The 16,571-nt window shown below is 25.9% G+C and overlaps 3 protein-coding genes across 6 annotated transcripts in view; all 3 read right to left on the reverse strand.

The window, feature by feature from the left end:
- The window catches only part of LOC126895494 (DNA polymerase delta catalytic subunit), a 33,621-nt gene extending 21,343 nt beyond the window's left edge, over positions 1–12,278 (reverse strand). The window contains exons 1-3 of one of the 4 annotated variants that reach the window (XM_050667429.1): positions 12,212–12,278; positions 10,318–10,437; positions 7,925–8,250 (exon numbers count right to left, since the gene is read on the reverse strand). In XM_050667429.1, coding sequence (XP_050523386.1) covers positions 7,925–8,213 — 289 coding nt within the window. In that variant the 5' untranslated portion in view covers positions 8,214–8,250; positions 10,318–10,437; positions 12,212–12,278. The other 3 variants (XM_050667428.1, XM_050667427.1, XM_050667430.1) reach the window with 3 other exon arrangements.
- On the reverse strand, positions 6,096–6,542 carry LOC126895523 (DNA polymerase delta catalytic subunit-like). The gene has a single exon (XM_050667482.1). It carries the CDS (start codon positions 6,540–6,542, stop codon positions 6,096–6,098), a length of 447 nt encoding a protein of 148 aa, XP_050523439.1.
- LOC126895510 (DNA polymerase delta catalytic subunit-like) lies at positions 6,583–7,931 on the reverse strand. Its single transcript, XM_050667454.1, has one exon. The coding sequence runs from the start codon at positions 7,873–7,875 to the stop codon at positions 6,598–6,600; it is 1,278 nt and encodes a 425-aa protein (XP_050523411.1). The 5' UTR covers positions 7,876–7,931; the 3' UTR covers positions 6,583–6,597.
- Positions 12,279–16,571: the final 4,293 nt, after the last annotated feature.

Consider the following 16,571-nt stretch of genomic DNA (forward strand, 5'->3'; position numbering starts at 1 on the left):
TAAAACTATAGCTCTCGAAAGGCAACTTATTGATGATAATTTTAATAAGATTAAATTAGAAATAGATAGGATAAATGACGCTCTATATAGTATTCGAATGGAAGAGTTGATTGAAGAGCAGATCACACTTTTTAATTTATTATTAGATAGAGCACTATTTGAAGTTGATTTATTAGGGGAAATAATTACCACCGCCTGAACGGGAATTATTCATTCGAGTATTCTTACGCCTTATAACTTAATCGAACAGTTAACAAAAATTCAGGCAGATTTACCCGAACATGATAAGCTACCGGTAAACATTACATTTGAGGGGGCTGTAGATTTATTAGCAATCGCTGAGACAACATTATTTTACCGAAAAGATTCGTTGATTTTTATAATAAAAATTCCATTAACAAATAATTACGATTTTATTCTATATCATTTACTTCCGTTTCCTGTAATTGTAAATAACACAGACACCGTACAGTTCATCAGTCCGACCATGAAATTTATTGCGGTCAGTAGTACATTCGAACATTATATTTTATTTGATGACCTAGAAATCAATCTGTGTAAACAAACTAATTCGTATAAGTTATGTTCTGGGGAGCGAGCTGTATACAATAGACACGAAAGGTCCATATGTGAAATTCAATTGTTTTTCAAACCCACAATAGTTCCTACAACTTGTCAGTTTGTTTATGGTAAATTACACGAAAGTATATTTCTGAAACTTAAATATAAAAATACTTGGTTATATGCAACCAACACTGAAAACATTATTGTCAATTGTGATGAACGAGAGGTTGGTTTAAATACATTATTAGTGGGAACAGGAATGATAAGCTTAAGGGATGATTGTAAAGCCATTACGGCGAATTCTGTGCTAATGCCTATTAAAAGTTTTACTTCTAGTCGTTATAAAGATTTTATGNCTAGTCGTTATGAAGATTTTATGCCAGAAATCCCCTTGCCTGAGAATATTACGCGGTTTGTTGATAAGAAAAATTTGCAGGTAATAGATTTAAATAAAATTAAATTAAATTCATACACACCAATGAAAGGGGTGGATAATCTATTAGAGGAGGTACAAAATAATATAAACAAAAACACTGAAAGTTTTGCAGTTAACTATTTACTGTCGTACTCCTTTTACTTTAAAATATTTGTACTAATAATTATAGGAATAATAATATATGGAATATATAGGAGGAAAAATACAAGAAATATTATAATACCATCCTCCATTCCTATGTCCTCACTATAAGTAATAGCGGGCATATTTATAATGAAAAGAAAATATATATATTGTATAAATAAATAAAATGTATAGGTATATAGTGTGGATATAAGAACATGTACACACTGTGTGGATATAAGAACCTCATAGAGTTCTTACGTTAAACATTATGTCCTATCGAATTATAATTGTAACACTATTAGTGGGTAGAATTATAATATTATTATATTATATTCGATTTATGTCATATTATATGATATTATTGTATTATTATTATTTATTTATGTATGTAAAACTTCGGGCTTCATGGAACATGAGCCCTAGTTTTAGGGGGGTGGTGTTGTGGCTCCACCACTTTATTAAATATTAATTTATTAAATATTTATCTCTGCGAATATATGTTTATAATTGATAGGGACATCCGTATGCGGATGTCCCCTTGTTTTTTTTGTATGACTATTTTGCAGCAATAGTCAGTCTAGTGTTGACAGTCTACCATTATAGAACTAACATTATAATTGTAAAGCATATTCTTATTTTGAAATGTTATTATGAAAGTTTACTTTATATCTATATACACATTTATATTAATTGTTATATTTCTCTTGTAACGTGATATTTTTCATATAATATATATTACTATTTATAACCAGTATTTCTATCGAAATTGTTAAATTTATTTCTTTATAAATAATCACTATTTCCTATACACATCTTGGAGGACTCTGTGCGGATAGCTCAATAGGGAATCCAGACGGTAACCCGAACAACAAATAAATATTAAAATTTCCTCAGGCGAGCCTTACAGGTCCGCCACACTTGTAAACGGACAATGCTAGAATTGATAAATTAGCAATCCCAAACTATAATGATGATGTTTGCAATTAATATTCATAGGTGTTTATTAGTTAAATAAAAATAGACAAATAAAGCGTAGAAAATAATTAAGTTATGAGTAAAAAATAATAATAATAATAAAGAGTTCTGAATTTTATAATTAAAAATTAATTAATTCATTTTTAATTATTTAATAAATGGAAGGTCTTATGTATCGAGCGACTTGTGTAATTAATTTTTGGACATTGGTCGACAATCGATATAAAAACGTTTTATGGTAAATTTTTAAAAAATAATTTATTAATACATTACATTGAAGAAAATTTGACAACTTGCTTTTCTTCATAGATATGCCTATGTTTGATAAGATTTAAATTTAAGTTACATATTCGTTTATGTTTAAGTGATCTGATTTCTGAACACGCTAGTCTTATATTAAGTTTTTTGAAAAATTATATTTTCAAATTCTAAATTCAATATTACATATTTAAGTAGTAACAGTAGGAATAGTGAAATTGACCTCCAATAGTATTAATAATAGGTGTCGATATTTTAAATTCAAGTAAATACTTAAAAAAAGTGCAGTTGAATACCTGAAGAGTTATTGTAAATAAACCGAAGCATGAACGTAGCTGAAATGGAGCAAGTATATTAGTTATGGCAGTAACAAAAAATAGAATGATGCATTGAACAACTATAGAAGCTTCTCCGTATGAAAAACTCATTGGATAACAATATACTATCCATTCAAGTAGCTTATGATAAGTTAGAGCACGAAATGCTCCACAACTCACATTATACACAACACCTATAAATTCGATTAATATAAATATAAATATAAACTCGATTAATTAAACAACATTGAAGNATAAATATAAACTCGATTAATTAAACAATATTGAAGATATAAGAAAAATACTTTTACCTAAACTAGTGTACAATGTCAAAAGTTGAGCTACGATGGAAGTAGTTACAATATAACTTAATGCAATAACTACACGCATAAAAAGGGTTTTGCAGGACATCGAAGACAATTTATTACATTAGTTGAAGCACTAATAAGAAGGCCAAAACTCACAATGCAAGAAATAGTACATGACTCTGAATTGGTTTTGAACTTAAAATAACCAATTATTATAGCACAAGGCAATAGAAAAATCAGCCACACTCCATGAGAAGCATTGCGCCTAAAAAATTATTTCAATATTAAAAGTTTGGATTTGTTAAAATCCTTCTAACCTAATTATAATTATTTGAATACCTAGTTTTTTATAAAATGTTATGAGGAGAGAAGTATCAGAAGCTGTAAGAACAATTATAGAAATGAATGTTGAAGGAAGAAGAGGTAGAGGAAGACCAAAAAAGAGATGGAGGGATGCTAATGAATGCAATTTAAGGNGCTGTAAGAACAATTATAGAAATAAATGTTGAAGGAAGAAGAGGTAGAGGAAGACCAAAAAAGAGATGGAGGGATGCTATTGAATGCGATTTAAGGACAGCTGATGTGGGATATCGTGTCAAGTGGAAGTTTAGGATAAGGGTGGCCGACTCTAAGTAGTTGGGATTTAGGCGAGGAACAAGAAGAAGAGTTTTTTATAAAATGCTTGTTTATATACTAATATAGTAATTAATTATAATACATGTCTATAATCAAGAAATAGTCAATAAAATTATCTAGGTAGTTTCTGAATAGAATAAAATTTACCATTAAAATTAGATTGTTAATTCAGTCAATAAATATAACTTTTTGTATCTTACTTCGTTCTTTTACAGAGTTAGATTCGTAAAAAATTGTATTTGTAAAAACTAAAATAATAATAATAATAATAATAATAAAATAATTGTACTCCATTGTTTTGTATACTTGATCTAATTATTTAACTTTTTTTTATCATTTTAATTTTTGTGTCTAAATAAAAAGGGTTCAAGCCATAGGTAGAAATAGAATACAAATTTTGGGTTAAACACTCCAATTCCCCAGCCATTTCCACAGTGGTTTGATCTATAATAATAATACTATACAAATTATAAAATTAAAGTTGTAAAAAGGTAAAAATGTACTTAATAATTTTTAAGTACATTCCTTTTATTTTCGATTACAATCTGATAAAAAAAAAATAAACAGCAACATTTCTGAAAATAAGCTTCCCGTTAATAAGAACCGTTAACGGAGGTTAATACACCACAAAATTTAAGAGAAATTGTATTTGCACATTATTACAAAACTAAAGAAACCGCGTATGTTCCTTTTATTTTTTTAAAACCTTGTCAACATTTTGGTTAAATTTACATCCATAATGAGAAATATTTTAAAAATAATGATGTTTTTATTTTCTGATCAATTATAATTTAGTAAACAACTATCCTAACATATTTTCACAATTTCCATAATACATAACCTAATTGGTTAGTATTTTTATTACTAACTAATAATCTCAGAATAATACATTTTCCACCTAACTTAGCCACAATTATTATCAATTAAAAATACCAAAAACCAAGATCAACTATTGAAAAATTTAACTGAGCCATACTAGATTTAAGTTTTTATAAAAATATATATGTTCGTTAAAGATAAGCTTTAAACTACAAACAAGTGAAAAATTGTACATTAAAATAACATAAATTATTAGTTTTTGAAAAATACTACAATAAAAATTTATTCTTAAAAATAAAGTATCATATAGTAGTGTAAGATTAATAAAATAAATATTATTTCTAAAATATTACTCAACTATAACTACAAGAGCCATAGTAGGTAACAAATAGGTTTTTTTTCAGTTAAAATATGTAATTTACAATAAATAAGTGTTGAAATATATAAATTCTACCAATTTTTTAAATTATAATAAAATACATTTTTTATCAACAAATTATTTATTAGGGTCTCCAAAACGATCCATCGTCTTTACCTGAGCTGTTAAATCAATTTGAACTTTCTTTCGTAAATAAAATATAGGACAATCTCGACTAGTGCATATAACTTCTTCGTGTAAACTTCCTTGACACCTCTGACATTCGGTCCATAAACGACAAAATTTTTCTTGAAGTTCATTAACTTTAATACGTTCTTTATAGTAAAGTTCTTCTTGTTTAGGTAAGTAATATTTACATAAAGCGTTTTTTCTTCACCATTAGGTAAGACACTCTTACATCCTAAACAAACTTCTTTCTTTTTTGTAAATGCAGATAAAGCACTAACTTTAGATGTCACCATTGCTTTTTTGCGTGTATGATCACCTTTTAATAATACTGATTCAGCCTTGTCCCCCAATATTGGAGAAAAAATTCGAACTAGAGGCTTAGATAGTTGATTTTCTAAATAATAGTTAAAATCAATGGGTATGTTATTTTCTAATACAAAAATTGGATCTTCTGCACGTTGATATGCTGGTATACCTTTGGTACCTGTAATTAAAACGTAAGGTATTCGGTCACCTAATTTTGGTGCATTACCAGGATCTCTTTTCTTCATTTTCAACGACAATTCAACATGAGCCTGTTTAGCTGCATAATCAGATTTTGTTAACTCTTTGGTAATAACAAGCTGAGAAATATCAATACGATTACATAATAAATCACCTATGACTTCTTTAGCATATGCAACTGCACCATCAGGGTCCCTATCAATTAGTAATTTTTGTAAACAAGTGTTTATCATATTAGCAACAAGAGGAGAATTGTCTCTTCGTACTGTTTCTAATCCTTTACAATCCATCTTATCATACTTATCTGGTCTTGTAAAATAAAGACCAGCATAACGTTTTTTGTTAATAAGTAAATAGGGAAAATAAACTTTTTCAAAGTCTAATTTGATCGGTTTTATGAATTTTGTTGTCACATATTCAGCTGCTTCACGACCAAGTTCCATTGCTTTTTCAATTGACTTTACTCCAAATTTGACCATTACAGAATCTGTATCTCCATAAATAACAACAGCATCATGTTCATATCCATTTTTAATACAATACTTTTGTTCTACCTCTTGTTTTGTTTTTTCAATCATAGTTCGTCCATAAGAAGTAACACTAGTTTAAATTTCCAAACACGGTAGCTTTCCTACCTGTGCACCAGTAAAACCATAAACAGAATTAGCACTTATTTTTAATGCTAATTGTCTTCCATCCAACACTTTTTGTTTAAAAGGATCAGTCTCTGATTTCAAATCTGCTTTGGCTTTTTTACGAGCTGATAGCAAGTTTTCTAAAATTTCAGGCAAAAGACCTTTGCGTTTCAAATTAGATAAAAAGTAACTTCCAGATGGAGTTTTTTTATAATTACTTTCAAATAAATTTAAAGTTTGTATGGTTTTTTGATTTAACAAAGTAGTATAGCATAGGTTGTGAGCCATCATGATACTTGGATATAGAGAAGTAAAATCTAATGTACCTATAGGATCTGCATAATAACCTTTAATTGGCTCAATAACTGTTGCTCCTTCAAACTGTTCATCCTGCATTCCACTGGACATAGCTGGCATAATATATCCTTTATCCTTAGCGAGATGGAGCAACTGAGATACCACTTTAGCTTGTTTAACCAGTTAGTAAACTATCTAATGGAACACCCGTAACTCTAGCCATTTCCATATAGTTAATTAAACACATTAATTTATCCAATAATTTTAATGGAAGAAAAGCATCTTTTAAACAATATACTGCTAAACGACGTCTTGTTTGAGGTGTACCATTTTGTAAATCTGTAATGATACTATGATGAACATCTTCTTTTTGTTCTTGTAAAAAGTGATAACTTACAGAGTTTAAGGTGTAAGACCGTAGTTTGTAGTCTCGCACTAATACCAAGTATAAATCAAAGGGAACTCTTCCATCAATATTAACATTTTTGTTTTCTCTACGACCCATTTGTTTACTTTGTATCACATGTTCTTTCACAACAGATTGTATATTTTTAATACGACCCAAGAAATTGAAATTTTTAGTATGTAAATGTTTAGCTCTATTAATTAAATATGGTAAATCAAAGTTATTAATATTATAACCTGTAATTACATCTGGATCACAATCTCGTACAAATGCAGCCCATTTCTCAAGCATTAAGTTTTCTTTTTCGTAGCTAATTACATGACTACCAACAATTGGTGCACAAGTATCTAAAGTAAATACATTTCTTATTAACCTTTTGTTTTCAACTTGTACCATGTTAGCTATTTGAATAACAGGATCTTTGTCTGGTTCTGGAAAAATACCTTTACGACCAGCACATTCGATATCAAAACTAAGAATGCGAAAGGGAGCTACTTTGCTCCATTCGCCTTCAGGAATATGAGTTATCATTTGTTGCCAACCAACATCAACTTCAATTTGACACCTAGAATGCGGTTTTAAATTAAAAGAATTATTACGTATTGTATATGATTCCTTTGGTAATTCAATCCAACTACAGCCAACAATTTTTAAATCAACCATAAATCGCATATCATAGTCAATATTAGATTCAAACATTCTATAATTATGTCCAGAAAATATAGGAAAAACCTGTTCTTTTTCTAAAAGTCGTTTAGCAGCAGCAATAAGTTTTGGTAATGCCATAGTTATTTTTAAATAAGTTTCATCATCTTCACCATGATATCCATACATATTTTTTTTTTTAACAATTTCAACCATAAGTACAGTTTCTTGAACTCGATTTTGATTTCCTCGCATGTCATTTAAAACTATAGCATTCAAGCGATTTTTGAAATCTTTACAGTGTTGTGGCCCAAAACCACCAGGAGCAGTAGTATAAAAATATGGCGAATATCCATGTACATTGCAACAAACAGAATTCCCTTCCATTGTTATACCAAACATACGAGTAAGAGAACTTGACCCATTTGAGCTCCACTCATTCCTTTTACAGGTTCTCCAATATAATAATCAATAGTAAGTTGCTGAAAAGCTAAGCTGTCTAATTTTGAATCAATTTCTCTCATTGGTGGTCTTGACCATAATGCATAAGAACCTTCTTGATCTGGTCCTTCACCGACCATTTCAGGTGATGCTTCAAATTTTTTGTCCATTTCATCCATAAGGGCAAGATCTTCTTCAAACCTTGATCTTTGAAAATCATCAACTTCATTTTCAGCTTTAAACTTTTTGTTATAAGTACCTGACGTACTAGATGAATTTGGTCTTTTCTTATTAAACATCTTTCTTGGTAATAAGTTTATTGTTTGAGTTTAATGTCTGTAATAAATAAATTCAAGAGAAAATTTTACTAAAGTAAAATGACAAAATATAATAAAATTTTCAACTACTCCAAATGATTTTTATTTAAAAAATATATGAAAACAGAAAATTACTTAATAAGTTGACCAACTTTAAAATTATATTAAAATGAAATATTATGATTTTGTATTCACTTTTCCTAAATTTGGTTAAAATGTTTTTAATATCAACTAAACTTATTAATTAAATTTTTCTTTGAAAATAACTCTAACAGTTATAAATACTTCTAACATTATTCAAATAAAATTTGTTTTAAGTTCAATGATATCATGGTTGATAAGTTTAAAATATTGAAGATTTATTTACACATAATACTTTATAAAACAATTTACTTTTCATAACTTAAGAAATGCTTAAATTCATAACCTAAATATAAATGATTGACTACATAATTTTCATTGGATTCTGTATTGTTTTTTATTAAAAATATTTACATTTATTCAGGACCTCAAACCAGATCACACACAAACTGATAGACAACTGAAAACTCTTTATTTTTATCAAAACTGAAAATCTAAAAAAACTGTTTAATACCTAAAATTACTAATTTGGATTTACCCCGAAAACAAAAATTTAAATATTATATATATACACCTTTATTATGTATAAATAATAATTACTTAAATTTGTATTTATTTTATATTAATAAATTTATTTCAGTTTGATATAACTGGNATACACCATTATTATGTATAAATAATAATTACTTAAATGTGTATTTATTTTATATTAATAAATTTAATTCAGTTTGATATGCACCCCAAAAATATGAATCTTAAAAACCAAAACCTATGTTTATAAACAGCCATAACACCAAAGAAATCAAAAACTGAAAAAAAAATGTTGTTTTGAGGCCCTGCATTAATTAAAATACTTATATATAAACAATTATTTTTAATTAAACAAATATATAAAAATAAATAGCTAAATATTNACAATTATTTTTAATTAAACAAATATATAAAAATAAATAGCTAAATATTCTATATTCACAGATATTTTTTTACCATAATTCAAATTAAAATGTTTAACAATATTATACTGAGATAAGTATACAGTAAGTATATTCATTTTATAAGATCATAAAAACTATGTTTTTAAAACAATAGAATCAAAAACAAAGATTTTAGAGTTATAGAGAGTACTTTATTATTAGTAATATATTAATAAAATAAAAATTGTAATAATAAAAATACTGAGTGCATAATTGATTAACAAAATATAAATAAATATCTTTAGATTAAAATACTCATTAGAAAAATGTATTTAAGAATTCTTCTGTGATTTGAAATGAAACAATTTTAGAAATAAACTCCTAATGTATTTTTTTTATAGATCCCATATGAAATTGTTAAAAAAAAATACAATTTGCTTTATTTTGGGCAACTTTTGCACAAATGCAACTCAAGTTAAATAAGAAAAATTAAAATCTTTTAGGCACACTTATGATGCATACATTAACCAAATTCATATTTTTATTCTGTACTAATTTTTTGTTAAACTCTTAAATACACAAAATTCTTTACCAATATTTCATATATTAAATAATAATTATAGTAAAATTATAACATGTCTATTACTTAAAGATAAAATCAAAACTATAAGTGACTTACAAAAAAAAAAGCAAAAAATCTAATGAGTTAACCAAACAACAAAAAATGTTTCATATTCTTTAAGAAGTCTTATAAAAATATATTTAACATTTTATTGTTGTTTAAGTTAAAAATACTAATAATAAATTTGTAAAAAAGACAATATATGAACTATGAACTATGATTTAATTTATTCTAATTTTAATTTTCTATTATGATAATATTTTACTTTTAATATATTAGGAGGATATGATGATTCATTTACACAAGCAACTTTGATCAAATATTGGGAAGGTTAAATACACTATCATAAATAATAATCCCTTTAAATAGAATTAAATACTAATATTTTAATCAATATTTAGGGGATTTTTCTTCTAACTTTCTTCCTCTAATTTCTTTTAAACTAGTTAGAAATAATTATTTTTCTAACCTGTATTGCAATTGTTTAGACAGTGCCACTGATTGAATATTTTCACTGACAAATGTGTTAAAATGATTTGTTAACATGGCACAATTCGTAAAAAATTGATCATTAGTAAATGATTAAATTCTGAAAAATAAAATATTTCACTTTATTAATCAATAGATCATTGAACTAAATAAATATAAATTGCCATAGGTATATATTCAAATTACACATTTAAAACATATTTGTACAATAACAGTTGATATCATAACTGCTGTATTTATTGATCATAAAACGAATAATTTTTAATATATCTAAATATTTTTTTTAAGAATTTACAAAATAATCCCAGAACATTAATGTGAGATATAACGTGCATACCTAGTCCTTCTTGAATAACAACACTAACACACACGATAAAAAATTTAAGCAATAGTCGACAATTAAAAGAATAAGAGAATAAGTCGCTCACAATTAAACTACTACGTATTAAATTACATAAAAGCTACTCCAGCGGCATATAAACACTAATAAATAATCAATAAGGAACACCTACAGGTGTAAAAAAAAGTTGGATTAATCAGAAAATAATTAAAATTACTAGCTACATTAATATTATATTAAAAAAGGATAAAAGATCATGTTAAACAACACGCAATCAAAGTATTATGTATTCAATCAAAAAGAATACATCGATACTTAATTTTTACAGCTTAATAATCAAAAAAAAACAATTCGTAACAAAATAACCTTCAAAATAGCGGGAAACGTTAGATAACAATTATACGATAATTCATGGATGAAAAGATTGGATAAGTACACCATTCATAAAATTGTTATCAATTAATTTTAATCAATTATTAATTAAATTTTAAATTTTAAATAAGCTCTTAAAATTTCATGTCAATACTTTTTCATATCATTTTTATTAAATGCTCTATACTATTAAATTTTTGATAAAACATTTTATCAACAACCCATTTCTAGAGTGTTCAGTAAGTAAGGAAACGGGTATCTATTTTTCTCATTGTTTGTAACAATTTACTTGTTTCCTTACTTTCTGAACATTATGTAATATTAATTTGAACATATGTAAACTCCCTTAAAAATTATATTGATTGTATACACATGTTTTTTCAAATTGATGAAGTTAAAAAAATTACATTTTAATAGCATAATAATGAGAAACGGCTTTAATAAATTCAAACTTAAGAATAATTTTTTCTATATAATTTTTTATTAGTTCATTTAAAAATAAATGTTGCCTCCGAGATTTAGTATTTTGAAGTGTATAAGGCTAAATACTCTGTAGTTTGATATATATTTCTATTTGAATATTTCTAATAGCATCTATAAATACGAAAACTACCGAACAACGAAGATTGTATTTAAAGATTAACTGATTAACACTAAGTTTTTAAAGTTTAATTACTTAATAATTAAATTATTAAATTATTTGTAAAATTAATGCTCTCAGCTTCGAATCGAAGCTAATAATATGTATTATTAAGAGTAAAATTTATAAATTACCGATTTTTTTTTATGTGATCATTAAAATCCACCAAAAAATAGCTTAATCCATTTTTAGCTTGGTAACAATTAAGGAGACCTAGTGTTAGTCATTAAATTGTTGCCCCCCATGTAAAAAATAGTTCCGGTGCCCCTGATACTATGATGTGCTATTTATATACTTCAAAAATGTTTAATTCTATTAGTTTGAAATAGCTTTAAGCTTAGGAAAATTAATGTGGATATATTAGAAAAACAAATTATATACTATTGAACTTACAAATAATTATTATGGTGAGATCAACTTGTAGTTTAATAAAAAATATATTAGAAAAAAGTTTTACACAACATTTAATTTTTTGCTTAATTAAAAATCCTTAAATGAAAATGAAAATAAATTATTACTAACTTGATGGTTGTTTATAATCACAGTTGATTTTTAAGCAATAAATATCATACGCAATGTACAGTTTAATGATTAAATTAAATCTACAGAGTGTTCAGTAAGTCATTACAAACAATGAGAACAATAGAAACCCGTTTCCTGACTTACTGAACACTCTGTATAGTTACTGTGATAAAAAATATTGAAGAGATATAATGTAAAATGTTTGGGCATGTATTATATTATTATTATTATTGTTACACAAAATGTTCAAAAAGTAAGAAAATAGGTCAATTGTTACAAACAATGAGAATAATAGAAACCGGTTTTCTTACTTACTAAACATCTTCTATATGGAAATTGGTGTACAAAATATGTCAAAATCGGTCGTCAAATAGGTAAAAATTTAAATAAGTTCACTAGATAAATGGAGATCATTTTGGTCGTTTTTTCATAGAAACTTCTTTGTAGAGTTATTTTAAGATAATTTGATATTTCTTGATGGGTTATCAGGTAATGTATCAAAATTATTTGTGTCATTAACATAGTGTATAATTCGGCATTATTCAATAATCGATCTAGTTCGTCTGTATTAATTGTTTTAGAAAAGTAAGAGTTTATTATTTCTTGCGGAATTCTTTTGATCGACACTACTGGATCTATAAATCCGACAAATATAAATTAATTTTTTGATAACAATTACATTAAATAAATAATTTGTATTTCTATAAAATAAACGAAGCTTACACATGTATTTAAATATTTCATATGGTTTATCCAAATCATTGGGAGTTTATCCAAAAATTAATTTTATTTACATTAATGTAAATTAGTAAAATTAAAATGTTACATTTTAATCTAATTTAAATCATTTTGATACGTATTACTTTATCAGTACTTAAGAATTCGGGCGTTTCATATAGGCAACTTAATTGTCAAGGTTTTGCGAAAGTGACACAACAACGCGCACTATATTAGCTAATTGCATACAATTCTGAAACGATACCAGGGATTCAGGAGAAGTGCAATGTGGTGTCCAATTTAATGTTCGAAGTCCGGTGAATTAAAAAAAAAAATTGAAAAAAACGATAGCACAGTGGGGTTGCGGCACAGTATGGACGTGGCATAGTTAGGACAACTATAGATGATATCTGACAGTGATTAAAATCACTATCATAAGAAACGCATCAATACAAATCTGTAGATAGTGTTTCATTTTAAGAAATTGGTACATTATTTCAAAAACAACAATAACACTTATTCCCTTTATTTTATCTTGATTTATAATTATAATATATGAATACATAATAATTACAGTAATTAAATTTAGTATGAAATTTATATTCAATAATATAATATTGTAATTTTTACAGAGATATTATAAAAATAAAAAAGAGTTGTATATTCATATACTTTTAATGCATATAAAAATTTAAAGGGATTGATGCAATACTTTTTAATAAAAAAATTTTGTTACTTATAAATAAATACACTAGACTAAAAGGAACTTTCATCAGAAACAAAAATATACTTTTCTAAATCAACTTTTCACGATGTTTTCAAATGTGCAATTAAACTTTTTCTATTACTTCTAAGTTTTAATAGTATTACTTATTATTAAAAAATAAGTATTTAAATATAAAAAAATATATATTTTAATTTAATACTGACTTTGATTATTTATATGTTAAAAATAAGAAAAATGACATATTTAACCTATTTTTTTAATTCTTTAAAGTTGATTTTTTTGAAAGCTTATAATTAAAAAATATATATATATATATCTATAACTTCTTATAGCTCAATTTGCAAGTTTGATATTGATGATGTCAATTTATTATTATTATTATTATTATTATGTAAATAGGAAATTTTATGAGAATTAAAATAATTATATCGTTAAGAATAATATACAGTCAGGAAATTTTATAATTACTATTTACAGTATATTTATCAGAAAAACTTATTATTTTTTTGCATTTTTATTTTAATAGAACACTTAAATAGGAATCATTTCTAAGTAACTTTTGGCGTTTAAAGAGATTCTAAAATTGAAATATGAACTGAATTAATTTTAGTGATATACTTTAACTAAAAAAACTAATAAAAAAAAAAGTTGTTGAAAAGATCTACTCAATAGAGCGAATTACAAAATTTCATTATAATTGTAAAAATACATTGTTAATTCAGGAGAAACTAACAAACATTATTTTAAAAATTATTTATATAGTAACATGTTACTAAAAAATTAGGAATATTATAGTCTAGTAGTAGTACACACAAATAGAGTAAAGGAATTATTAAATTAAAAATTAAAATGAATAAAACTAGATACGAATGTTAGTCATTTGATGTATCGTTGAAAAAAGTAGGTCAAGTTAGAGCAGGAACTAGGAAATAAATGATAGTCACAAAAAAATACCTTCTCAGCTTTGCATCGAAGCTAAAACCTAAAACATTTTTTAAAATGACCAAATCAATATATATATATATATATATATATTTTTTATAGATGCTTGATATCTTTATCTATCATTTGGTATATATTTTTTTATAAATCTGACTCTTTACCTGACCACAGGAGGGATTTAAAATGACAACTTTTTCACAAAAAATTAACTTTTTCCAATTTTTGAACGTATTCCGGAAAGTCTGACACTTTGAAATATATCCTTAATTATAGCTAATGTAATATACTTACTATGGAAAAAAAAAATCGGACTCTATTTTGTCTTCATTGTGCAAACAGAAAATCAAAATTAATAAAAAAAATACGATTTTTGTAAAAAAATTCTATTTAATATTTTTAACTTTATTATACTATAACTTTTTGAAGAATGAATGGATCAATACAATTTTTTTATGAGAATTAATATTTATAATGTGGAAATATTTTTAGTATGATATGATCGTTTTTATTGTTATTACTTATTGTTATTGTATCGTCCAAAATTGATGATTAGCTTTTAAATTTTTGGGGGGTTTCAACCCCAACCCCCTCTCTACACCCATTGCGTACGCCAGTGATTCGACATCCTTTAAACTTATAACTACCTTATGTTTACTTAAATTGACTTGAATATAGGAGTATTGCAACAAAATATTTGAGAACTCTAAATACATAATTTTTTAAACTAAAAAATATTTCTATATAGCGAGAAATACAATTTCGGTATATTATAATGTATAATATTTTAGGTATATTCTATGACAGAACTTTAAAAGACTAGTCCCTCAAGTTTTTTTAAATTGTGACCAATCATAAAATCGAATCTTAACTGGACTGAATTAATTTCATTGCCCATCTTTAAACAATGAAATAGTATTAAATCATTTATTTTTGTTTGATTTCATATGAGACTAATTAGAATGACAGTTATAGAGTAAGGGATACTGAATACCTTTATAAAACATCTGTTTAATGACGAATTCTATCATCAGTGTCACGTAACTCCTATATTATTTTTACCAATTACTAAATGAGAAAAGTAGAATTAATTAAATGTTATAATAAAAGGCATTAATAAAGAGAGGCAAAAATGATTTAAAGTCCGAAAATTGGAATCGTTCTTCTTTCCTGTCCAAAAAAATAAAATTTTTTAAGGGCTCAAATCTATTATATAACAAGGGTTGTTTTAGTTTAACCCCCCCTTTCCCTTAAATACCTATCGTATCGAAAGTTGGATACTCTTCAACAGCATTTAGTGTCATAATTATTTGTTAACAGACAGTAAACAAATAAAATGTTATTTTATTATATTAATTAGTGATAAGGGTAATATTTTCCCATCGGATAATATATTGCTACAATATTCATCTACTTCGAAATTTGATAATTTTATGATTGATTTCACGAATTATCGATATTTTGAGCAATCAATTAATTGTCCTATTTCAAGTAATTATAGTCGTAGAAAAATTCAAATTTTTGTAACCAAGTATTCGTAGTAATTGTTGTCAGAGTAAATGTATTCGGGTTTTTTTACAATGTCGGAGCACTATCAGTTCGTGGTAAACCTCGTTTGCCACGAACTAATCGTTGGCAACGTTATAGTAAATATTCTATACGACCTCAACATTTATATTATATCAAACTTTTATCCTATCTATTATTGATTAGTCCTACCTTATGATGATCCAGGATTTATACGCTGACTGTTGACTTGAAACAACCTCATTATGGATGAGAGAGATAGTAAGTACAAAGTAAATGTATCTTTTAAGTTACCCTATGGTCACCTACCTAGTAAACAATGCAATTGATCATCAATGCTAAGATGGCGACTGATTAATCCACAAAATTTTGGTTATATTTTAGAAATAGTATTTCTGAAAAAAAGTAATATGGCAAAAAGTCTGATAATAAAATTAATACAAACACAGA

Source organism: Daktulosphaira vitifoliae, unplaced genomic scaffold (genome assembly GCF_025091365.1).
Source record: "Daktulosphaira vitifoliae isolate Bord-2020 unplaced genomic scaffold, ASM2509136v1 Scaffold_1, whole genome shotgun sequence".
In the NCBI taxonomy this organism is placed as follows: Eukaryota; Metazoa; Arthropoda; class Insecta; order Hemiptera; family Phylloxeridae; genus Daktulosphaira; species Daktulosphaira vitifoliae.